This window comes from Odocoileus virginianus, unplaced genomic scaffold, assembly GCF_023699985.2.
Source record: "Odocoileus virginianus isolate 20LAN1187 ecotype Illinois unplaced genomic scaffold, Ovbor_1.2 Unplaced_Contig_6, whole genome shotgun sequence".
Lineage (NCBI taxonomy): Eukaryota > Metazoa > Chordata > Mammalia > Artiodactyla > Cervidae > Odocoileus > Odocoileus virginianus.
Genome location: NW_027224323.1, coordinates 1986557 through 2010004, shown reverse-complemented (window position 1 = coordinate 2010004; position 23448 = coordinate 1986557). Strand labels below are relative to the sequence as shown.

At 52.2% G+C, this 23448-nt stretch overlaps 1 protein-coding gene and 1 long non-coding RNA gene across 5 annotated transcripts in view; one reads left to right on the top strand and one right to left on the bottom strand.

The window, feature by feature from the left end:
- Positions 1-451: 451 nt before the first annotated feature.
- LOC139033867 (uncharacterized) lies at positions 452-4825 on the bottom strand. Of its 3 annotated transcripts, XR_011486358.1 has the most exons (4): positions 4409-4825; positions 3650-3726; positions 2020-2161; positions 452-1661 (listed from the first exon to the last, which is right to left on the bottom strand). It is a non-coding gene; the product is annotated as an uncharacterized lncRNA (long non-coding RNA). The 3 variants fall into 3 exon arrangements; XR_011486359.1 differs by lacking the exon at positions 4409-4825 and having other exon boundaries at positions 1749-2161; positions 3650-3962; XR_011486357.1 differs by lacking the exon at positions 4409-4825 and having other exon boundaries at positions 3650-3948.
- The window catches only part of CD99 (CD99 molecule (Xg blood group)), a 33341-nt gene continuing 13893 nt past the window's right edge, over positions 4001-23448 (top strand). Inside the window, exons 1-7 of one of the 2 annotated variants that reach the window (XM_070463767.1) lie at positions 4001-4144; positions 15461-15490; positions 16922-16963; positions 18652-18699; positions 19566-19634; positions 20972-21019; positions 21925-21993. In XM_070463767.1, the coding sequence (XP_070319868.1) occupies positions 4078-4144; positions 15461-15490; positions 16922-16963; positions 18652-18699; positions 19566-19634; positions 20972-21019; positions 21925-21993 (373 nt within the window). In that variant the 5' untranslated portion in view covers positions 4001-4077. The remainder of the gene's footprint in view (positions 4145-15460; positions 15491-16921; positions 16964-18651; positions 18700-19565; positions 19635-20971; positions 21020-21924; positions 21994-23448) is intronic. The other variant, XM_070463766.1, reaches the window with a different exon arrangement.

Below are 23448 nucleotides of genomic sequence, written 5' to 3'. Positions count from 1 at the left end.
GAAAAGACCCTGATGCTGGGAGGGATTGGGGGCAGGAGGAGAAGGGGATGACAGAGGATGAGATGGTTGGATGGCATCACCGACTCGATGGACATGAGTTTGAGCAAACTCCAGGAGTTGGTGATGGACAGGGAGGCCTGGCGTGCTGCGGTCCATGGGGTCGCAAAGAGTCAGACACGACTGAGCGACTGAACAGATCTGAAGAGAAAGAGACATCAGAGCTGTCCCTCCAACAGGTGAGGACGCAGAGGGAAGGTGGTCACCCGCATGCCAGAAGCCGGCCCCAGCACACACAGAGTCTGCCCACCGCGGGATCTTAGACTCCCAGCCTCCAGGACTGTGGGAGCAAGGGTCTGTTGTTTAAACTGTGTGCACACATCTGTTTTACAGTATATATATATAGGCTTCCCTGGTGGCGCTAGTGGTAAAGAACCCGCCTGACAATGCAGGAGACAAAAGAGACTCAGGTTTCATTCGTGGTTGCAAAGATCCCCTGGAGGAGGGCATGGCAACCCACCCCAGTATTCTTGCCTGGAGAATCCCATGGACAGAGGAGCCTGGCAGGTTACAGTCCATGGGTCGCAAAGAGTCGGACACAACTGAAGTGACTTAACACGCACACATGTACACAAAAGTCTGGCTGGGAGGGCAGATTACAAATGGACCAAAGTCAGATGAACTAGCCATTAAAAACTGAAGAAATAGATTAGGTCCCAGAATAAGACTGGGAGACACCGAGGGTAGCAGTAAAACGTAGAATTGCCTTTTGCATCCATCAAGGATGGTCCAGCCTTGGTCACGTCCTGTGGTTCAACCGGTATGCACATATCGCACCTGTTACCGGAGTAGGTTCATTTGCTTTGACACCCAGCAAGCAGTCAACCCTAAAGGAAATCAACCCTGAGTACTCACTGGAAGGACTGAAGCTGAAGCGCCAATACTTTGGGCAGCTGATGCAAAGAGCTGACTCAATGGAAAAAAAAAAAACCCTGATACTGGGAAAGATTGAGGGTGGGAGGAGAAGGGGACGACAGAGGATGAGATGGATGGCATCACTGACTCAGTGGACATGAATCGGAGCAAACTCTGGGAGAAAGTGAAGGACAGATGACCCTCACAGGCTATAGTCCATGATGTCGCAAATAACTGAACACGATCAGCAAAAGCAAACACTGCAATGCTGAGATCTGCAGTAGAGAAAGAGCTTATTCACAAGAGTTGGACTATAAAGAAAGCTGAGTGCCAAAGAACTGATGCTTTTGAACTGTGGTGCTGGAGAAGACTCTTGAGAGTCCCTTGGACTGCAAGGAGATCCAACCAGTCCATCCTAAAGGAGATCAGTCCTGAATATTCATTGGAAGGACTGATGCTGAAGCTTCAGCTTCAGGCAACACAGGTAGTGAAAGACTTAGCAACTGAACAATAACATTAGTTGAATGCATTGACCTGATGAGCCCCATCGCTTGCCTGTTCCCAAATGTGCTCGGTCCCACTCCTGGTCTGTCTAATGAACTTCACTCCAGTTCTGTGGTGTTTGGATACAATGCAGGAAGATTTTTCAACCAACTTAATTTTCATTCTGGACGTTAAGAGTCTCTTGGAGCCAAAGCATCTGCGTGATGTTATGGAAATTTTTTTGTTTTGAACCAAGGAAAGCAGCACTGAAAAAAAAAAAAAGCAAAGTCATCATAATGAATCAGAGAAGTCTTCAAAATGTCTCTCTGGAGAGACATAAAGAAAAAAAAAACCTCCAATCCTGCCATTCAGAGACCAGTGGTGCCAGGGATGATGGCTGATGATGGGGACTCAGTCTCTCAGTGGTCAAATGCACCCAGCTTCCAGAAGCTTCTAAAAAGAGAAACATGTCAGCCATGGTGCAGTGCAGCGGTCAGAGGCTGGAGATTTGCCAGGTAGGGTCTTCCTTTTGAAGGTACTTGGGATGAAATGGGAAGTTCCCAGGGAAGGGTCTTTGGAATTTGGCAGGAAGCACATGGTTTCTTCATTGAGAGGCTGACTTACCCCAAGGTGCCAAAAGGGCTGCAGCAGCTCCAGCATCCCTTTCCTCCCTAAGAAGGGTCCTAGAAGTTCTCTTGTTTACAACTGCCCAAGGTCCACACTGCCTGTAGGCCTCAAGATTGCAGGAATTGGCAGAGTGAAAAGCCTGTAAAGTGAGAGGCAGAAAAAGATGCAGAGAGAAGTTTGCAAGGAGGTGTGGGTCTCTCTGGGTGTGGGTCTCTCTTCCCAGGTGGTGCTAGTGGTAAAGAAGTCACCTGCCAATGCAGATGAAATAGGCCTGGGTCGGGAAGATGCCCTGGAGAAGGAAATGGCAGCCCACTCCAGGATTCTTGCCTGGAAATCCCATGGACAGAGAAGTCTGGCAGGCTCCAGTCCCTAGGGGTGGCCAAGAGTCAGACAGGAATGAAGGGACTTAGCATGCATGCATTGCAGGGGAGGGGAGGTGGGGGGCTCCCTGACTGAGCAGTCAATCCACGTTAACTATTAAAAAGTTAACACTTTGACAGGCCGTTTTTCTGTTCCCTCCCCCCCGACATGATTATATTATGTAACTGCAGTCCTGTGTGTTGGGGTTTCCGCTGGCCAAGAAAAAGAACCACCGTTCTCCCCGCCTCCGCAGTGTGTTTGTTCAGCTGTCAAGGAGCCGTGGCGTGTGTGTGTGTGTGTGTGTGTGTGTGTGTGTGTGTCCTGCCATCTCTCCTGCCAGGTGTGTGCCCCACCCAGGGGAGCACGTGTGTGCTGTGTGTACAGGCAGAAGGTAGCGGCAGGACAGCGGGTGTGTGTGTGTGTGTGTGTGTGTGTGTGGAGGGGGTGCGGTGGAATGGGAGGACGGTTCTGAGTCATCCCGAGAGGAAAGGTGTGTGATGGGAAGGGTCTGAGCCGGGGGGCAGGGTGGAACGATGGAACCGTGACTCAGGGCTATTTCTCGGTCTAACCCGCTTTTCCAGGGCCCCGAAGGCAGGCAGAGAGCATCTGAAGCGCAGAGATTCACTTCCTGGGTGGTAAGGAACCTGCCAATGCAGGAGACGCGGGTTCGATCCCTGGGTCGGGAAGATCCCCTGGAGGAGGGCATGGCCACCCACTCCAGTATCCTTGCCTGGAGCATCCCATGGACAGAGCAGCCTGGCGGGGCTACAGTCCGCGGGGTCGCAGAGAGTCCGATAAGACTGAAGCAACTCAGCACCCAGCGAAGCCTGGGCCAGGGGCCAAAGGGCCACGCTGCAGCTGTGGCTGGCGACTGTCCCCAGAAAGGTCACTCCCCACCCCCATCCTGGACGCCAGCTGCCTGGAAAGGGTAGGAAGAGACGGTGGCCTCCTCCCCGTTCCTGTCTTTGGGGGGCAGACGCTTAGGGGTTCCAAAGAACCTGCAAAGGAGGTTCTTGGCCAGCCTGAGAAGTAAGGATCGAGGCGTGTCCGACTCTCTGCGACTCCATGGACTGTGGCCCACCAGGCTCCTCTGTCCCTGGGACTGTCCAGGCAAGGATACTGGAGTGGGTGGCCATTTCCTGCTCCTGGGGATCTTCCCAACCCAGGGATTGAATCCACGTCTGCTGCAGCGGCAGGCGGGTTCTTCACCGCTAAGGCCACCTGGGAAACCCCAGGGGCGTCCGCCCTGCGCCCTTAAAAGCCTCACCCACTCTCTGCGCTGTGCTGGTCCAGGCTGGACTCTGGGGTTCGCGGATTGCGGCGTCCAAGGCAGAGGGGAGCACGCTTAACAGACAAGGGGAGAGGAAAAGAGTCTGTTTAGGGGTTGCCAAGAAGAGAGGAGTGGAAGCGGGGCGTGGAGACGCGGCCCGAGCCGGAGAGGGTTGGGTTCCAGCCCGCGCGCCCCTCCCCGGCGGCTCGCTCCCCGGGGGCTCAGGGATTGGGGTGGCGGCCGCGGGCCGGGAAGAGCTCAGGCCGGGGCGGGCCGATGGCGCCGCGCCCCACCCGGGTCCGCCCTCCTGCCTGCCCCGCCCCGGGGTGGGGCTGGGTGGGGTAGTCCTGCCCGCCGGCCGCCGCCGCCGCCGCAGCCCGCGCGCCCCACTCCCGGGACGCTCCCTGCGCGGCTAGGGGCGCACCATGGCGCGTCGGGCCGCCCTGGCGCTGCTGCTGGTCGGCCTGCTTGGAAGCTTGGTGTCCACCCAGGGTGAGTGAGCGCCGGCCGGTGGGCACCCCCCTACACCCGACCACGACCAGGGGCGCGCGGGTCGGACTTGGCGACCCGCGTTGGGACCCCAGCAAAGTGGGGGGGTGGCGCGCGGATCGGACTTGGCGACCCGCGTTGGGACCCCAGGAAAGGGGGAGCGGCGAACCTTAGGGGCCGGTCCGGGGGGGGGGGCATCCTTTGGGACGCACTTTGGGGGGCGCACTTGGGGAGGGTTACCTGGGGGCGGACGGTGTCGGGACTCACCTGCCTGGTGGGGGCGCACGATGCTGGGAGACGGGCCCCGGTGGGAGGCTTAATTTGTGTGGCTGGAGCCGGGGCGCGCGGGGCGGGACGGCGCCGGGGACCCCCGGGGCTTTCCTCCCCACGACGAGGATCCGCTGTGCCAGCCGGGGGCCGACGCCCCAAGGAGGCGGGCTCCCTCTTTCCGCTCACTTTTTCCCCGTGCGCCTTTGGAGGCGGACCCTCTCAACGTTTTTTTGTTGTTGTTGTTTGTTTGCTTTCAAATCCGCAAAATGTTCAAGTTGGAGGCACTCAACTTGGGCATTGGCGGCGGCCTCAGACCCCTCCGGAGACCCCACCTCCCGCCCCATCCGGGTTCCCCTCGCGTTCCCGGGCGCACCCGTGCGCCCCTGCGGCGGCCCCCGGTCCCGGCTGCGCGCGGGCCGGGCCTGGTGACGGCAGCCTCCCCGGAGCCACGCCCTACGGCCCCGGCCTAAATTTGGACTTGGCCCCGGAGCCTGAAACCCGGGAGACGGGGAGGGAGGCAGGAAAAACTCGGAGGCCTGGAAACTATCAAGCGTTTTGTGTGTGTGTGTGTGTGTGTGTGTGTGTGTGTGTGTGTTAGGGCCGCGGGGACTTGGTGAGCGCCCCGCTCGGGTGCAGGGCTCCGCATCCAAGAGACGCGTAACGACCAGCCATGTGGCCCAGGAGATAATTGGGGAAAAACCCTAGGAAAAAAAAAAAAATAAAATAAAGGACGCCCAGGCCGGCCACCTTCCACACCTAGCCTGCCTGTCTGTTGCCTGAGTTTTCTTTCTCCTTTTCAAACGGAAGTTGAGATCCTGGTTCCCTGTCTTCTGTGTCCTTTTAAAAGGAAAGTTACTGGGTGTGACTTTAAAAAAAAAAAAACCGGTTTCTCCAATTAACGGTCTCTTTCTCTCCTTTATATATGGTTGTTTTTAAAGGAGCCAGCGACTGGAGCTGCGTCCAGTTTTCAGGATTGTTGGCTCGGTGCTAGGCATGTTTTAGGAACCAGAATGCAGGACCCCGCGGACCTAAAAAAAATGTTGATCTGGAAATTTCCAGCTCAGCGCTATGAATGTTTTATTTTTTAAGCCCTGGCTCCCGCCTGCTGTTTGTCTTAGGGTTAGGGTTTGCTAATTAATGTGTGAACTTTTAAACTGTGCGCCTTTACTGGTGCCTCAGCTGGTAAAGAATCTGCCTGCCATGCAGGTGACTCCGTTCGGATCTCTGGGTCAGGAAGATTCCCCTGGAGAAGGGGACGGCCACCCACTCCGATGTTCTGGCCTGGAGAATCCCATGGACAGAGGAGCCTGGTGGGCTGCAGTCCAGAGGGGGTCGCAAAAGCGGCTTTCAGTTGGAAACACGTTCAAGAACTTGTGCATTTTGTGGGGGAGTCTTTAGAAGACATTCAGCCTGATCCACAGGGACTTGTTGGAATACTTTATAGCTTGGTGGGGAGGGCCCGGATCGGGTTTCCTGTTTCTCTCTTTCCTGCCTTAAAACCTGCGTGGTTTGCTCCACCACCAAGTTCTTCATGAGAGCGTTTTGTTGTTGTGTGTCTGTTGCTGGGTGTGAGTCGCACCTGCTCACGAGAGTTTTACTAGCCCCCACTGGGGCTCAGTGAGCCCCCAGGGAAGCCCCGTATGCGGCGACTGCCCGCCAGCCATCTCTCGTACAGATGGAAGTATACGCGTGTCCGAGCTCTTCTGTTAATTCATCCCACCTTCTCCTTCCCCAGGTTGTCCGCCTAGTCCATCCTCTGTATCTGCCTCTCTATTCCGGCCCTGCAGAGAGGTGCGTCTCAACCATTTTTTTCTAGATTCCGCATATACGGAAGTAGAGTCTTAACCCCCGGATGGCCAGCGAAGTCTTCCTCCACCAATTCTCATGATTAATAAGGCACTGTGTCTTTCTGGATCTCCAGAAGTCCTTTTGTGGATATATAACGGGTTTCTCTGCTGACTCAGATGGTAAAGAATCCGCCTGCCAATGCAGGAGACAGGGGTTCAATCCCTGGGTGGGGACGATCCCCTGGAGGAGGGCATGGCAACCCACTCCAGTGTTCTTGCCTGGAGCATCCCGTGGACGGAGGAGCCTGGAGGGCTTTAGTCTATGGGGTCACAGAGAGTCAGACACGACTGAGCAACTAACCCTTCGTGGACTTCCCTGGTGGCCCAGTGGCTAAGACTCTGAGCTGCCAATACAGGAGAGATGGTTTCAATTCCTAGCCGGGGAATCGTTTCCACATGCTGCAACGAAGACCCAGGGGCTGAACCGGCTCTCCTGAACTGCAGGCAAAGTCTTTACCATCTGAGTCACCGGGGAAAGCCCCAAATAGCACCTGGTGTAGCCAAATGAAAAATATATAAAAAAAGTAAAAGCAGCGAAGTAAATGCCAGCCCCTCTGTCCAGGTTGTCAAAACAGGTTCCTTTAGCCGTGCAGAATATTTACGCAGCTTTGAAAAGGGCAGGGAAAGGACTTTGGCCTTGACTAGACAGCCCTTTGTTGGCAAAGTAATGTCTCTGCTTTTCAATATGCGGTCTAGGTTGGTCATAGCTTTTCTTCCGAGGAGCAAGTGTCTTTTAATCTCATGACTGCAGTCACTGTCCGCCGTGATCTTGGAGCCCAAGAAAATGAAGTCTGTCACTGTTTCCATTTTCACCCATCTAGTTGCTATGAAGGGTTGGGACCGGATGACATGACTGCATGTATAATCATAATGAAAAGGGTGAGGGAAGAGGAGTCTATACCTGTTTCCAACAGAGCATTTGTGGATTTTTTTTTTTTAATTTATTTTTGGCTGCACTGGGGCTCTGTTAGACTTCCTGGGTGGCTCAGCAGTATAGAATCCAGCTGCCAGTGCAAGAGACGTAAGAGTCGTGGGTTTGATGCCTGGGTCGGGAAGATCCCCTGGAGGAGGGCCTGGCGACCCACTCCAGTCTTCTTGCCTAGAGAATCCCAGGGACAGAGGAGCCCAGTGGGCCGCAGTCCACAGGGTCGCAAAGAGTCAGACAGGACTGAGCTCGCACACAGGGGGTCTGGCTCTTGTTGTGGTGAGTGTGGGTTACTTTCCAGTCGCAGAGCATGGGGTCTGGGAGCGGGGCTTCAGTCACTGGGCTCCTGGACCCTGGAGTCCAGGCTCGGTAGCTGTAGCACCTGGACTTGGTTGCTCTGATGCGTTTGGGACCTTCCCGGACCCAGGGATCAAACCTGTGTTCTGTATTGGCAGGTGGATTCTTAACCACGGGACCACCGGGGAAGTCCCAGTCCTAATTTATAATCACTCTTACAACCGTATGGGACAGGGACACACATCACACACCCTTCCACCACACTCAGCAGTTGTGAGTGTTTTCTCATGTTCGTGTCCTCCTGGGAGAACGGCCTGGTTGTATGGGGCATGCAAATGGTGTGTTGTGTCCGACTCTCTGCGACCCCACGGACCGCAGCACGCCAGGCTTCGCTGTCCATCACCAACTCCCGGAATTTGCTCAGACTCATGGCCGTCGAATCGGTGATGCCATCCAACCCTCTCATCCTCTGTCGTCCCCTTCTCCTCCTGCCTTCCATCTTTCCCAGCATCGGGGTCTTTTCCAATGAGGCAGCTCTTTGCATGAGGTGGCCAAAGGATTGGAGTTTCTGCTTCAGCATGAGTCCTATCAATGAATATTCAGGACTGATTTCCTTTAGGATGGACTGGTTGGATCTCCTTGCAGTCCAAGGGACTCTCAAGAGTCTTCTCTAACACCACAGTTCAGAAGCATCGATTCTGTGCTCAGCTTTCTTTATAGTCCAGCTCTCACATCCATACATGACTACTGAGAAACCCCTAGCCTTGACTAGATGGACCTTTGTTGGCAAAGTAACGTCTCTGCTTTTTAACATACTGTGTAGGTTGGTCATAGCTTTTCTCACAAGAAGCAAGCGTCTTTAAATTTCATGGCTGCAGTCACCGTCTGCCGTGATTTTGGAGCCCCCGAAAAATAAAGTCTGACACCATTTCCGTTTTTCCCCATCTATTTGCTGTGAAGCGTTGGGACCAGTTGACATGACTGCACATCTAATCATAATGAAAAGTTTGAAAGGTTGCAAGAATCACCAAAATACGACACACAGACAGGAAGTGAGCCCATGTTCTAGTGAAAATGGAGCCTGTAAATCTGGTGGCGTTGGATCGGGGTTGCCGCAAAGCCTCGGTTTGTAAAAGAATAAAAACCTGTTAAGCAAAAGACGGGAAAACCAGGTCTGCCCGTGGCTTTCATAGCTGCAGTTGTATCTGTTCACGTAGGGAAACGGCAGTTCCTTTTCTTGTTGTGTGTTTTTTTTAAATTTCCTGTTCGTATGGTTTACCGAGTTCTTGTGGCAGTTTTGGGAGTTGGCATACGGGTGTGTTAGTTTCAGCTTTGTCTCCGAATGACTCGGTACTGGCCACCGTTCGGCTAACTCAGATTATTTTTTTAAAACTCCTGTAAACAGGAGACCAGAAACTTCCTTTTTTTTTTTTTTAATTCCCCAGTGTTTCTCCATGGGGTAGGGGGTGGGGGGTTCGAGACCTCCAACAGGCTGTGAATTTAGTGCATTCAAAGAAGGAATTCATCAGACAGGTCAGAGGAGCAGACACCAGCTTGCTTCTGCCCACGCTTTGCTAAGTAAGCGCCGGTGTGATTTCGGTGCTGGTTCCTGCCTCTGGGTGGACCTGGCTTTGTAGTGAAACCTCTTTGTTCCCGAGGGTCGCAGGCTGGGGAGTTTGACATGCCTTTGCAAGTCTGAAGCCTCTTTTCCCTTCGCTCTGCCTTCTGCCTGTGAAAGTTTTTGTTAGAATCTCTTTATTTTTGCAGAAGAGCCAGTCAGGACGTCAGTGACTTTTCAAACAGCCAAGTAATGACTCCTTAGAGTGCTTTTGAGGAAAAAAAAAAAAGGATAACTTAAATAAAATGTTTTTAATTGATTGATAATTGCTTTACAATATTGTCTTGATTTCTGTCACACAGCACCGTGAATTATCCATCAATTCAGTTCAGTTCAGTTCAGTCGCTCAGCTGTATCCGACTCTTTGCGACCCCATGGACTGCAGCATGCCAGGCCTCCCTGTCCATCACCAACTCCCAGAGTTTACGTCCATCGAGTCGGTGATGCCATCCAACCATCTCATCCTCTGTCGTCCCTATAAGCATACATATGTCCGGGATTCCCCAGGTGGTGCTAGTGGTAAAAAAAAAAAAAAAAACCCGCCTGCCGGATGTTAAGAGACAAGGGTTCCAACCCTGGGTGGGGAAGATCCCCTGGAGAAGGAAAAGGCAACCCACTCCAGTATCCTTGCCTGGAGAATCCCATGGACAGAGGAGCCTGGCAGGCTACAGTCCACGGGGTCGCAAAGAGCCAGACACGACTGAGCGTGCACCCACATAAGTATGTCCCCTGCGTCTTGAGGCCCACCTCCACGTTCATCTAGCAGCTAATCTTTCAGCAGAAACTCTGCAGGCCAGAAGGGAATGGCAGGATATCTTTAAAGTTCTGAAAGAAAAAAAAAAGTAATCTACAACCAAGATTACCTGGCAAGGGTAATCTCATTCACGTTGATGGGGAAGTCAAAAGGTTTACAGATAAGCAAGACAGTTTAACACCAGCAAACCAGCTTTCCAGCAAATACTAAAGGCCCTTCCGTAGGGCAGTACCCACAGGAGGAAGGAAAGACCTACAGAAAAACCCAACCCAAAGCGATGAAGAAGACGCCAGGAGGAACATACATATGTCAATCATTGCTTTCTAAGTGTCTGCGGAGAGTTAGGGTGAATTCCCGTTTGTTCACCGCCCTTCCTTGAGCACGCGGCTAAAGTCAGGAGGGCTGCATTCCAGAGCTTGGAAGGCATTAGTCATCCCCAGACCGTGTAGCCAGAACATTGTGACCACTTCTTTTTCTCAGCGTCCCTGCCCTTCTCCCACTCGCCACCCGCACCTTTCCCCCCAGCCTTGTCTGATCGCGCTCCGCCCCGTTTGCAGACCGCCCAGAAGCTTCGCAGTGGTGTGACCGCAGGGATGCGGTGGACCGCGCGCGTTAGGGTTAGACAGACAGCAAGCTGATGATGCTGCCTCTGGGGCGGGCGTGGAGGCATGTAGATTTCTCTCTGCAGGGCGAGATTTCACGTGTTCCCCGTCACCATCTGCTGTTGGCCGGGTATCTTGTCTTAGGAAAGGGCAGGGGGTCTGTGTTCCATGGAGGATCAAGATGCCCTCATCCTGGGCACGGGATGAAGCCTTGCCGGACAAAGGAAGTCAGGGAGATTGAATTCTTGAGTGCTTGAACGAGGAGTGACAGCGCGTAGGAGGAAGAAACAGGGCCTGAGTGGGTCTGAGAGCAGGCAGGGAGTCGTGGGGGGTGAGGTCCCAGGGATGGGGTGTTCCCTGACCCATGAGGGCAGTCCTCACCCCCGCCTCTGTGCTGAGGACTGACTTCAGGACCGCTGGCCGGGTTGGGGCCTTCCCTGGTGGCTCAGCTGGTAAAGAATCCGCCTGCAATGCAGGAGACCAGGTTCGATGCCTGGGTCGGGAAGATCCCCCATGGAGAAGGGAATGGCAACCCACTCCAGTATTCTTGCCTGGAGAATCCCCTTGGCAGAGGAGCCTGCTGGGCTACAGTCCATGGGGTCGCAAAAAATCGGACACGACTGAAGTGACTTAGCACAGCATGCAGTGCCTGGCTGGACTGAGGCAGCCCTTGGTAGATGTGATTGATGATTGATGGATGGGTGATGGGTTATAGATTTATAGATGATGGACAGGATGCAGGCATAGCTAGATACATGATAGATAATAGATAAGGCAAATAGATGTCGTGGTTACACAGTTAGATGGATGGGTGAATATAGATGAGTAGATCTTGAAGTTTTCTAGTAGTCATGTATGGATGTGAGAGCTGGACTATAAAGAAAGCTGAGCACTGAAGAATTGATGCTTTTGAACTGTGGTGTTGGAGAAGACTCTTGAGAGTCCCTTGGACTGCAAGGAGATCCAACCAGTCCATCCTAAAGGAAATCAGTCCTGGGTGTTCATTGGAAGGAAGGAACTGATGCTGAAGCTGAAACTCCAATACTTTGGCCACCTGATGTGAAGAGCTGACTCATTGGAAAAGACCCTGATGCTGGGAAAGATTGAAGGTGGGAGGAGAAGGGGACGACAGAGGATGAGATGGTTGGATGGCATCACCAACTCAATGGACATGAGTTTGAGTAAACTCCGGGAGTTGGTGATGGACAGGGAGGCCTGGCATGCTGCAGTCCATGGGGTTGCAAAGAGTTGGACATGACTGAGCAACTGAACTGAACTGAACTGAGATCTTGAAAGTGACAGTCGCTCAGTCATGTCCTTGTGTTTGCGACCCCCATGGACTATATAGAGTCCAAGGAATTCTCCAGGCCAGAATCCTGGAGTGGGTAGCCTTTCCCTTCTGCGGGGTGTAGATCTTAGATGAATGATCACGGATAAATGGTACATAAATTATAGATAAGGTGAATAGATCAGCTAGACTCCTTATAATCTTATCACCAGAATGTGAGTTATCATCTCTGCATTCCTGAAAGATGAGGGACTCAGGCCTGGGGAAGAAGGCGCCTGTCGGCCGGGGTGTGGACTACGCACTCTATCCAGCTGCAGGAAAGAAGCTTCCCTGTCCGCCTCTGCGAAGGCTGATGCTGGCTTCCCCCGAGTTCCCACCCCGCCCCCCCAAAACCTCTCTCCAGCTTACGCTTCACCTCTGTAACCGCTGGTGGATCTAATCCATTGTAATGTCGCCCGCAGCGTCCACACCGTGTTGAAAGAGGGCTGAGTGCCACAGAAGGGCTCTCTGAGGGGGGTCCCCCAGACAGCTGGGAGATGCCGCCGTGGATGTGGTTTGGTGCCCCACGTCCACAGGGCGACTAATCATGGCTGTGACTTGCTGTGCATGGTCTTCACGTCCTCCCGTTGGGGTGAGTCCAGCTGTCACCCTGGTGGGACTCCGGGGAAGCTGGACCGTGGCCTGGGCACCTGCGGGCTCAGTGGTTGTCAGGGGTGCAGACTCATGGATTCTGCGGCAGGTGAAGCCCCAGACGGTCCCCCCCAACAAGGAGCCCAGCGCCCAGCCCTTGGGGACGCCCAGGGTCTCGGGAGGATGGGATGATGGAAGGAAGGAAGACCAGCTGGCTGTGGGGGCAGGGAGGATGCTGAGTGATGAATCATGGCCCGGCATCCCCTCCGGGGCCCGCCTCGCCCGGTCTGAGTCACGGGGTGCCCCCCGCCCCCACCTCCAGCACATCCGGAGGCTTGAGGGGGCACCGCCTGCAAACCACAGACGCGCTGCAGGCTTCCGGGCCGTGGGCTGGGGTCCTGCCAACCTCTGCAGCAGGCGAACTGCCTTGAATGTTTCTGCCTCCTAGGCCTGCTCCGGGCACTCAGCTTCTGGCCTTCCCGCCTCCATGATCGCTGGGGTGGGGCTGGGGGCTCTGGGTGTGGGCCTCCCTCCACCCCCGCCGAGGGGGGCGGCACTCAGGAGAACTGTCAGCTTCTCGAAGTCGGGGTGGGGAGACCGGAGAGCAGCCTCTTGGGAGAGCGGGGGCTGGGTTGGTATGGAGAACCCACCCAAGTGATGGTGGAGAACTGTCAAGGCTGGGCCTAGAACTTGTTCAGTACGTAGTCACGCACACACACGCACAGCACTTGTTCAGTACGTATTCACGCACGCACACATGCATAGCATTTGTTCAGTATGTATTCACGCGCACACACATGCATAGCACTGGTTGAATACGTATTCACACACACAGGCATAGCACTTGTTCAGTACGTATTCTCACACACACACACGCATATGCATGCGTGAGCGCGTACCTCCAACACACACACGCACTAGGGTGACCGTGTTTGTAGCTCAGTCATGTCCTGCTCTCTGCGACCCCGTGGACTGCAGCCTGCCAGGCTCCTCTGTCCCCGGGATTCTCCAGGCAAGGATACTGGCGTGGGTGGCCATGCCCTCCTCCAGGGGATCTTCCCCACCACAGGGATGGGACCTCCACCTTTTACGTTGCCAGGCGGGTTCTTTACCATCTGAAACACCTGTGAAGCCCCAGACGTAGGAGTGTGTACGTCTGAGTCTTAAACTCCTTATTCATCGCCCCACCACCACTTCTGCCTTTTGGGAACCACAAGTTTTGTTTTCTGTGTCTGTGAAGCTGTTTTGGTTTTGTAAATAGCCGCACTGGTACAATTTTTTTCCATTGTGCACGTCAGTGATTTATGACATCTGTCTGTCTCTGGCTGACTTCACTGAGTATAATCCTCTGCAGGTCCACCCATCCTGCCGCAAACGGTGTGATTGCATTCTTTTTTTAAAATAATATCTGCCTGCCTGTTCTTAATACACACATGGGGGAAAATCACACACCCACAGACACGCTACTCCGAAGTCTACACTCACACGTGGATACACACCCAGCCTGGACACATAGGCATAGGAAACCCCGTGTGTACACACACCACAAATCCACACATCCATGCTGCACTTGGACACACCCTTGCACACACACGTACAAAGCAAGCACACATACCTATTCGGATGCACGCATACAAACACCCCAAACCACACACCTACACGCCAACCCCGCGTGGATCCCAAGTGAGTGAAAGTCGCTCAGTCGTGTCTGACTCTTCGCCACTCCCTGGACTGTAGCCCCACCAGGCTCCTCTGTCCATGGGATTCTCCAGGCAAGAGTACTGGAGTGGGTTGCCATGCCCTCCTGCAGGGGATCTTCCCAGTCTGGAAATTGAACCCAGCTCTCCAGCATTGCACGCAGATTCTCTACCATCTGCCACCACGGAAGCCCAAGCCACTCTGTAAATGGATACAGACACATACACACACACTCAATCACATGTACAGAGAGAGGAAGGGAGAAGAGGGGAGTTCCCGTCTGTCTGTGTGACGTTCCGCAGGACAGAACATATCGTGACCGTCGCGAGCTTCCCGGGGATGAAGGCGGCCGGTTAGATGCCCGGTGGGGATGAAGGGGCCGGTTAGATGCCCGGCACTTCCTGAGGTGGGGGCGGGGTGGGGGGTGGGATGCGTGTCATCTTTGATTTGTGCACATTGGCAAAGACCCTGATACCGGGAAAGGTTGAAGGCGGGAGGAGAAGGGGGCGACAGAGGATGAGAGGGTGGGATGGCATCACTGACTCGACGGACATGAGTTTGGGTAAAGTCCGGGAGTTGGTGATGGACAGGGAGGCCTGGCGTGCTGCGGTCCACGGGGTCGCAAAGAGTCGGACGCGACTGAACTGAACTGAACAGTGATCCTTCAGTCGGCCACCATTCTCCTTTCTGCTGACCGGACACTCAGCAGAATTCCCTTTGCTTTTCTTCAATTCACCATTAATTGGCTAGAAAGAGAAATAGTATTGACATCGTTTCAATAAAGCAGTCAGCAACCAGATAGAAGAAGAGCGGAATAGAGGCCGTTTCCCCCTTCTCGGCAGCGGTCAAGAAAAAAAGGAAAAGGTACCCTTTTCTGGATCATCTGGTGTTTCTACAGGGAGTGTGTTTGGGTTGTATAGTTACAGACAGGTTGCTATTCCAAGGGTTTTCCTCTCCATGTTTTCTCCATCGTGTGTTGGAAATGGGGCTTCTCTGGTAACTCAGACGGTGAAGGATCCATCTGCCCATGCAGGGCACGCGGGTTGGATCCCTGGGGCATGAAGAATTCCCTGGAGAAGGGAATGGCTACCCACCCCAGTGCTGGAAGTTGTTCCTTGCCGATTTTGAAAAGACCTGCTTTTTTAGAGTAATTCACGTGCAATTCTGCACGTGATCCTGGTTTCCCGCCAGTTTAATTGCCGCTAAACCCTGAGATCATCGACAGTCTAAAACATCAGCTGACATGTTCTTACTTTTAGGCTTGAAAGTGAATATTGCAAAAGAGAATTCAACACGTGATCCTCCTTCCAAAACCATGCCCCCTTTTTATTGTTCTCTTACCTTCTGAATTTAATTTTTAGTAACCAACTGGACACTTTTTTTTTTTCAGATGATTTTGATTTATCGTTCGCCCTTGATGGTAAGTAATATTGCAAGCATTTTATAGACTTGGAATACAGTAAATCTTTTGAAACACGTCTTAACGGCAATCACTAGACTCATATTTGCTGAGGACAGTTGAGATGCTCTCATCGGGATATGTTAATCCTTTTTTTTGGTGGGATAACTTTCTGTACCCTGTGGTGGTCAGGAGGCCACACAGGATTGCCAGGCGCTTGGAGAAGTGGGCGGTCCTCCGTGGGCTGGTCCTGGGTGAGCTGATTTCCTGTGGACTGAGATCTCATGGGCTGATGAGCTCTCATGGGCTGATTCCCTGTCCGTTGGTCCCTCGTGGGCTGGTGTCCCGAGGGCTGCTCCCCCGGGGTCACACCGACTCCATCCCTTATCTCGTGGCTGCATCTCCCTGATCTCCGCGTCTCCTTTCACATGGCCACTTGACGTCAGCGCCTCTCCATCTCCTAATCTCCTTCTCATAAGGGCCGTCGCCTGTGAGGGTCTCTGCTAATCCGCTGTGACTCCCCCACCTTCACCAACATTGCTTGCAAAGACCCCCTTTCTAAAGAAGGTCACATTCTGAGGCTCCCGTTGCATTGGGGGGCCCAGGATCCATCCCAGGACATCTTTTTCTTTAACTCCTGGGGTGCGATGCGGAGGCATCAGTGAAACCCACGAGAGCGGCTGCGTTCCCAAAAGCCAGCGGGGGCGGGGGAGGGCGGAAGGCTCTTATTTTTGACGCTGGAACTCTTCTGCTTGGCTGCTGGGAGGAGATGCCCTGAAGGTGTCCGTGGTCCGGATGATCTCAGCCCCACTCGGCCCTGGTGCCCAGAGGGTCAGCCTCGGTGGGAGTTCCAGATGGCAAAAAGCGCGCTCTGCTCAAGAAACCTGAGCAGCCTTTCGGCCGAGGGTCCCCCCCGCCCCGGCCCCCACTCCTGCAAAGGCCCCGAGCTCTGCCCCCGGTCCTCGTGCTAAACACCTGTTCTCCAGGCTTCCGCTTTCGCTACTTGACCGCTGGATGAGCTGTCTGGAGAGCATGATGCTTCAAACATTCTCTCTCTTTTTTTTCTCTCTTAAATGTATTTGTTTGGCTCTGCTGGGCCTTTGTGGCTGAGCGTGGACTTTCCTCTAGTTTCGGCGAGCGGGGGTGACTCTCTCATTGGAGTACACAGGCTTCTCATTGTGGGGCCTTCTTGTTGCAGAGCAAGGGCTCCAGGCCACGCAGGACTCAAGAGCTGTCGGAGCGTGGGCTTACTTGCCTTGTGGGATCTTCCCAGATCAGGGGTTGAATCCGTGTCCCCTGCGTTACCAGGGGGATCCTTAACCCCCGGAGACACCAAGGGAAGACCCCCCCCCCCCTTCCTGATTCCTTTTAAGGAAACAGGAGAGTGTGGAGGGTTGATTGTGTTTCCCAGCCGCCTGATTTCCTGGCTGAAATGTCTTTTCTCTTTCTCAGATGACAAGAAACCCACTTCTTCTCCACCAAAACCGGCGCCCGGTAAGACGCACGGGTGCTCAGCATCCAGAAACAGCACAGAAGCTGTCGTGCACCCCACTTTCCCCGGGAGCTGGGGGAGATGCAGACGGCTAGATGCCCGCAACGGATACGGCCTGGTTAATGTTTGAACGGTGCTGTGACGTGTCACGTCCAGCAGACGCTGACCCGCTGGCGAGATGCTCTGGGGGTCCCGTGGGAAGCGTCTCTTTACGCCGAGCGTCTGTTAGTGGACTGCCATACTCTTCTCTTGGGAGGCGCAATCTTAGAAGCTGGGACCCTCTCATGACCTGTGAGCAGAGTCCGATCTCGGTGTCTGCGAGGATTGTACCTGATGTCACTCACCCTCTCTGAAAAAAACTCGAGATTCAGAGACCGATGGTGGACTCGCCGAAGGATCAGATTCACTAGGGTGTGGGGGCGGCTTCCCAAGGGGTGCTAGTGGTAAAGAACCCACCTGCCGATGCAGGAGACGTAAGAGACGCGGCTTCGAGCCCTGGGTCGGGAAGATCCCCTTAGGAAGAGGGAATGGCAACCCACTCCAGTCTTCTGGCCTGGAGAATCCCACAAACAGAGGAGCCTGGTGGGGGTCCAGTCCATGAGGGTTGCAGGGAGTTGGACACGGCTGAAGTGACTTAGCACACACATGCAGACGCACGCACGCGCAGATTCACTGGTGGTTGGCCACGCAGCATGCAATCAATGCCCGAAGTTACCGAGCTCTTCTCACTTATTGTAATATATACATATGTATGTTTAAGGGCTCAGTTTAATTACTGGATTTCTCACCTGAAAAGGTGGCAGTGTTAATTCTGTCATGTTCCGACTCTCTGCAAGCCCGTGAACCGTGTAGCCAGGCTCCTCTGTTCATGCGACTCTTCAGGCAAGAATGCTGGAGTGCCTTGCCATTTCCTCCTCCAGGGGATCTTCCCAACCCAGGGATCGGCGAACCCGGGTCTTTTGCATGGCAGGCCACTTCTTGACTGTTTGATCCCCCAGGGAAGCGTTGTGAGGAAGGGATAGCGTGGCTCATAGCAATGTGTTTGACCTACCCGTGCGCACAGAGCATGCTGGCTGAGTCACTGTTGAACCACGGAAATGTGTGCCATCCCGAGCTCCCGGGGGCATGGATGGTGTTTCCTGATTATGACTCAGGATGGCTCAGAACCTTGTGTTGGGTGGATACAGAAGCTCTCCTGGGTGTCTCTGGGGCTAGGAAAGACTCCTTAAGACATAGAAGGCCACCTCGAAAATCTCCAACCCTCTAAAACGTCACATCATTTTATCGAGCACGCCTGGGTCAGCCCAATCACTTTTTCACTGGGCAGGAACCCGAATCTGGCCACGGGTTTCTGTTCTTGTATTATAACATCTATGTTGCCAAAATCACCGGCAACTTGGGAGAGCTGGTTTCAGGGTGGACAGTCAACAGGGAAAGAATGGTCTGCAGACAGAAGTCGGAATTCCAGCGTGGTCCATGGGGGCCATAATCGATTGATAGATAACCTTTCGTGATTGTGATTTTTCCTTTTGCTGTTTGCCTTGAAGAGAAGAAGGGCGTGGAAACGGTCGGGAGTTTGGCATTGCGGTTGATACAGACGGATACTGTGTACTATACTATCTACATGGAAAGTCACTTCTGTCCTTCATTTCACGCAGAACTTCACTGTTTACTGTTTTCTCTTCTTTAGGGAATGATTACTTCGATTTAACCGATGCCCTTGGTGGTGGAGGAAACGGTAAGTAGTCTTGTCTTAAATCTCCTGTGGGTCTGACCTGGTTATTTTATCATTTCAGAGAGGCTTTTTTCCCTTTTAACTAAAGCAGATGAGTTTGCACCCGGAAAAACCTAAGGAAACAAGGTGTCATTGTTTGTTGTTTTCGAGCTTTGGGCTTTTCCCCTGGGTGTCTGCTTTTGATTTAGAACTCTTAGGGTGTCCGAGGTGATATGAGACAAAATGGAAACACCCTTGGCAGGGCTGGCCTCGTGGGTTCGTGGGGTCATGCCCAGTAGGGCTTCCAGCCTTGGTTGAATGAATGCTGTGTGGCCACCATATTGAAAACGCTAGTACCGTTTGAGCAAGGAAATGCACTGTGCGTTGTCACTTTGCACTGGACCCCACAAATTCTGTAGCGGGTCCAGCCATCTGCTTTATTTGCTATTGGAAGTTAAGTATTATAGCTGGATGCCGACGGACAGAAGTCCACCGGTGGCTGTGTGTACGGGTATCCCCACCATGATAAGGTACGCGGCCGTGACAAAGGGCACATTTCCATTTCGCACCGTCCAGGTACCCATCTGAAAGCAAATGACCCCCCCGGATGGCACTCAGTGGTCAAGAACCCGCCTGCCAGTGCCGCAGACACAAGACACGTGGGTTTGGTCCCCGGGTCGGGAAGATCGGCTGGAGGAGGGCGTGGCAACCCACTCCAGTCTTCATTCTTGCCTGGAGAATCCCATGGACAGAGGAGCCTGGCCGGCTACAGTCCACGGGGTCACAGAAAGTCGGGCACCACTGAAGCGACTTAGCGTACACACGTGCAAATGCATGTTCTGTTTTCTCAGCCTCAACGTGCTCATAAGTGTAACTGTTCTCTTTCACAGATGACCGAGTATCACCCGACTCACCAAAGCCAAAACCTCAGCCAAATCCCAAGCAGCCTGGCACTTCTGGTGAGACCCTGTGATCCTGCAGTGAATGCTCTGTGCAAGGGAATTCCAATTTTCCGGTCCTGGAAAGCAGTATTCAGAGAGATTTCTTTTTTTTTTTGGATTTGATATTTAGTTTGCTGATTTTACTTCCAAGATTGTAATGGAGATTGGGGAAAAAAAAAACTGTGTGAGATTTTAAATATAGAGAATTAATATGGGGAAACATGGGCTTCCCTGGGAGCTCAGCTGGTAAAGAATCCGCCTGCAATGCAGGAGACCCTAGTTCGATTCCTGGGTCAGGAAGATCCCCTGGAGAAGGGATAGACTACCCACTCCAGTATTCTTGGCTTCCCTGGTGGCTCAGAGGGTAAAGAAGCTGCCTGCAATGAGGGAGATCTGGGTTCCGTCCCTGGGTTGGGAAGATCCCCTGGAGGAGGACATGGTGACCCACTCTAGTATTTTGCCTGGAGACTCCTGTGGACGGAGGAGCCACATATCCGTACATACACACACGAGCGTGCACACACATAGATGGAAAAACCTGTGTTTGATGATCAAATTTGTTGCTGTTGGTCGGCAGCATTCCAGAGAGCCTTTCTCCACGTGTTCTTTCCATATTCCCCCTTTCCCACCGAAACTCTGCGTGGTCCAGTCTTGGAAAACACCCTCTGTTTTGGGCAGCTAGCCCAGAGGATGGTGGATAAGTTGAACAATGGAATTTGTATCATCACGGGCTCCCTGGGGCAGGAACGATGTTTCCCACTAGCGTCTCATGATAACTCGCTAAGTCGTGTTCGGTGGATGCACAAACTCTCCCATATGTCTCTGGGACTTGGAAAAAGAGTCTTTAAGAAAGCAGCATCTAATAAAAAAGAAAGCATCTGTAACCATAATGAGTCTTTGATTTTATGGACGTAAAACATCATTTTATGGAGGACAGGTGGGTCAGTTGAATCCCTCTTTCAGTGGGCACTAGCCCAGACTTGACCACAGATAACTGTCGTTAGATTGTAAAATCTGTATTGCGGAAGTCATTCGCAACTTGGGAGGGTTGGTTATAGGGTGGACAATCAACGGGAAAGAATTGTGTGCAGGCAGAATTTGGAATTCCAAACTGGCCCATGGGGCATAATTGATTTATAAATTGCTTTCATCATTTTGATTTAGTTTTTCCTTTTATTCTTCTTCTTGACCTTTTATTCCTCTTCTTGAAGAGAAGAAGAATGTGAAAACGGTCAGGACTTTGGTTTTTCCACTGAGTCGTCGATCAGACTGATACTTGATACTGTCTGCGTAGAAAGCCATTTCTGTTCTTCATTTCTCGCAGAACTTCAGTTTGCACTATCTTTCTCCTTTAGGTAACAATAACTGGGATTTAAGCGATGCCCTTGATGGTGGAGGAAACGGTAAGTAGGCTGTCTTTAAATCTCCTACGTGTCTGACTTGATTGTTTATCATTTCAAAGGAGCGTGTCTCTCTTAAAGATGTCAAATCAGTTTTGGCCAGGAAACCCTAAAGAATAGGTGTATGGTCTGTGTGGCTGAGTTTTTGGCTTGTATCTGTATGCCGGCTTTTGTTTTTGAACTCTTAGAGTCTTTGGGGTAACTGTGTAAGGCACTTTGAATACCATTGGTAGGACTGGCCTCACAGGCATGTGGGAACTCACAGGAAGCCCATGCTCACAAGGGCTTTCATTTTTGGTTGAACAAAGTACATACTTGCATTTCTCACGGTTTGGCATGGGCGCCTGTGTTGAAATTCCTGGTACAGTCTGGAGCAGGGACATGCAAAATGCATTTTCACTTTGCACTGCACCCCACAGCTTTTGTAGCTGGCCCAGCCATCTGCTTTATTTTCTATGGGAGGTACACGAAGTGAAGTATTCTAGCCGGATGCCACCGATGGGCAGAAATCCGCAGGTGGTTGTGTGTATGGGTATCCTCACCACGACACGGTGTCCCCAGCCATGACAAAGGGCGCATTTCCATTTCCCACAGTCCAGTTAACCATCTGTATGCAAATGCTTGCTAGTGATAAAAAAACAAAACAAAACTGCCTGCTAAGGCAGCCGATGTAAGAGATGTGGGTTTGATCCCGCGGGTCTGGAAGATTCCCTGGAGGAGGGCGTGGTAACCCACTCCAGTATTCTTGCCTGGAGAATCCCCTGGACAGAGGAGCCTGGCGGGGCTGCAGTCCATGGGGTTGCAGAGAGTCGGGCACGACTGAAGCGACTTCACACCCACACGTGCAAACGCATGTTCTGTTTTCTCAGCCTCAACGTGCTCATAAGTGTAACTGTCCTCTTTCACAGATGGCGGAGCGTCACCCGACTCACCAAAGTCAAAACCTCAGCCAGACCCCAAGCAGCCTGACTCTTCCGGTGAGACCCTGTAGCTCCTCTGATTCCTCCTGTGTGTGTTTTAGGCTTCGATGACCTCTGTGTCCGCTGAAAGGAGGTCCTTTCAGAGTTAGCGTGATCTTACAGTGAACTCTGTATGCAAGGGAATTCCAATTTTCCAGTCGTGGAAAACAGTATTCAAAAAGATATTTTCTTGTTCTGGATTCGATGTTTAGTTTGCTGACTTTCCTTGACAGGTTTTAATGAAAGCTCAAAAGTACTCAATGTGATTTTTAATATAGAGAATCAACATGGAGAAACATATGAGCTTGAGCAAAAGCTCTTTTTTTTTTTCTTGATGCCTTTTGCTTTTTCTCACCCGTCATCGTGTTCTCAAAGTTGACTACCATCAGTTTTCTGAGTTGAGTAGCTGTTGAAACTTCCCATTTTGAGTGCACTTTTTTTGTTCATTGATATATATTATTTGTTTGTATATTTTGTACATTTACGTATTTGTTGGATGGCATCACTTACTCAATGGACGTAAGTCTGAGCAAGCTCTGGGAGATGGTGATGGGCAGGGAGGCCTGGAGAGCTGCAGTCCATGGGGTCACAAAGAGTCAGTCACTACTGAGTGACTGGCTAAACTGATTCATTTGTTTAATTTTTAACACGGAAAAATAGGAATAGTGTCCATCTTCTAACAGTGAAGGTCATTATTCTCTCTAGTATTTTATATCAGTTTAAATGCAACCAATGTTAAGTAAAACTGTCAGTCTTTTTATTCACTTGCCAAGTCGTGTCCGACTCTCTGTGACCCCATGGACTGCAGCACGCCAGGCCTCCCTGTCCGTCACCATCTCCTGGAGTTTGCCCAAGTTCATGTCCATCGAGTCGGTGATGCCATCCAACCATCTCATCCTCTGTCACCCCCTTCTCCTCCTGGCCTCAATCTTTCCCAGCATCAGGGTCTTTTCAAATGAGTCAGTTCTTTGCATCAGGTGGCCAAAGTATTGGAGTTTCAGCTTCAGCATCAGTCTTTCCAGTGAATATTCAGGACTGATTTCCTTCAGGATGGAATGGTCGGATCTCCTTGCAGACCAAGGGACTCTCAAGAGCCTTCTACAACACCACGGTTCAAAAGCATCAGTTGTTTGGTGCATCAGTCTTCTTGATGGTCCGACTGTCACAGCCGTACATGACTACTGGAATAACCATAGCTTTGAGCATACAGATCTTTGTCAGCAAAGTGATGTGTTTGCTTTTTAATATGCTGTTTAGGCTTGTCACAGCCTTCCTTCCATAATGTCAAAATGTTCCCTAGCTAGGATTCCAGAAGCATTTTCTGAAGTTATTTACAAGTTTTAATCGTATGAGTTTTCTTGGCAGTTATATCCGATCACACCTAATGCCTTATTTTGAAGATGGTATGTATCTTCTGATCGTGTGGAATGACAGGTCTCTTAGTTTATGATGGTTTAGAATGTGAGTCCCAGG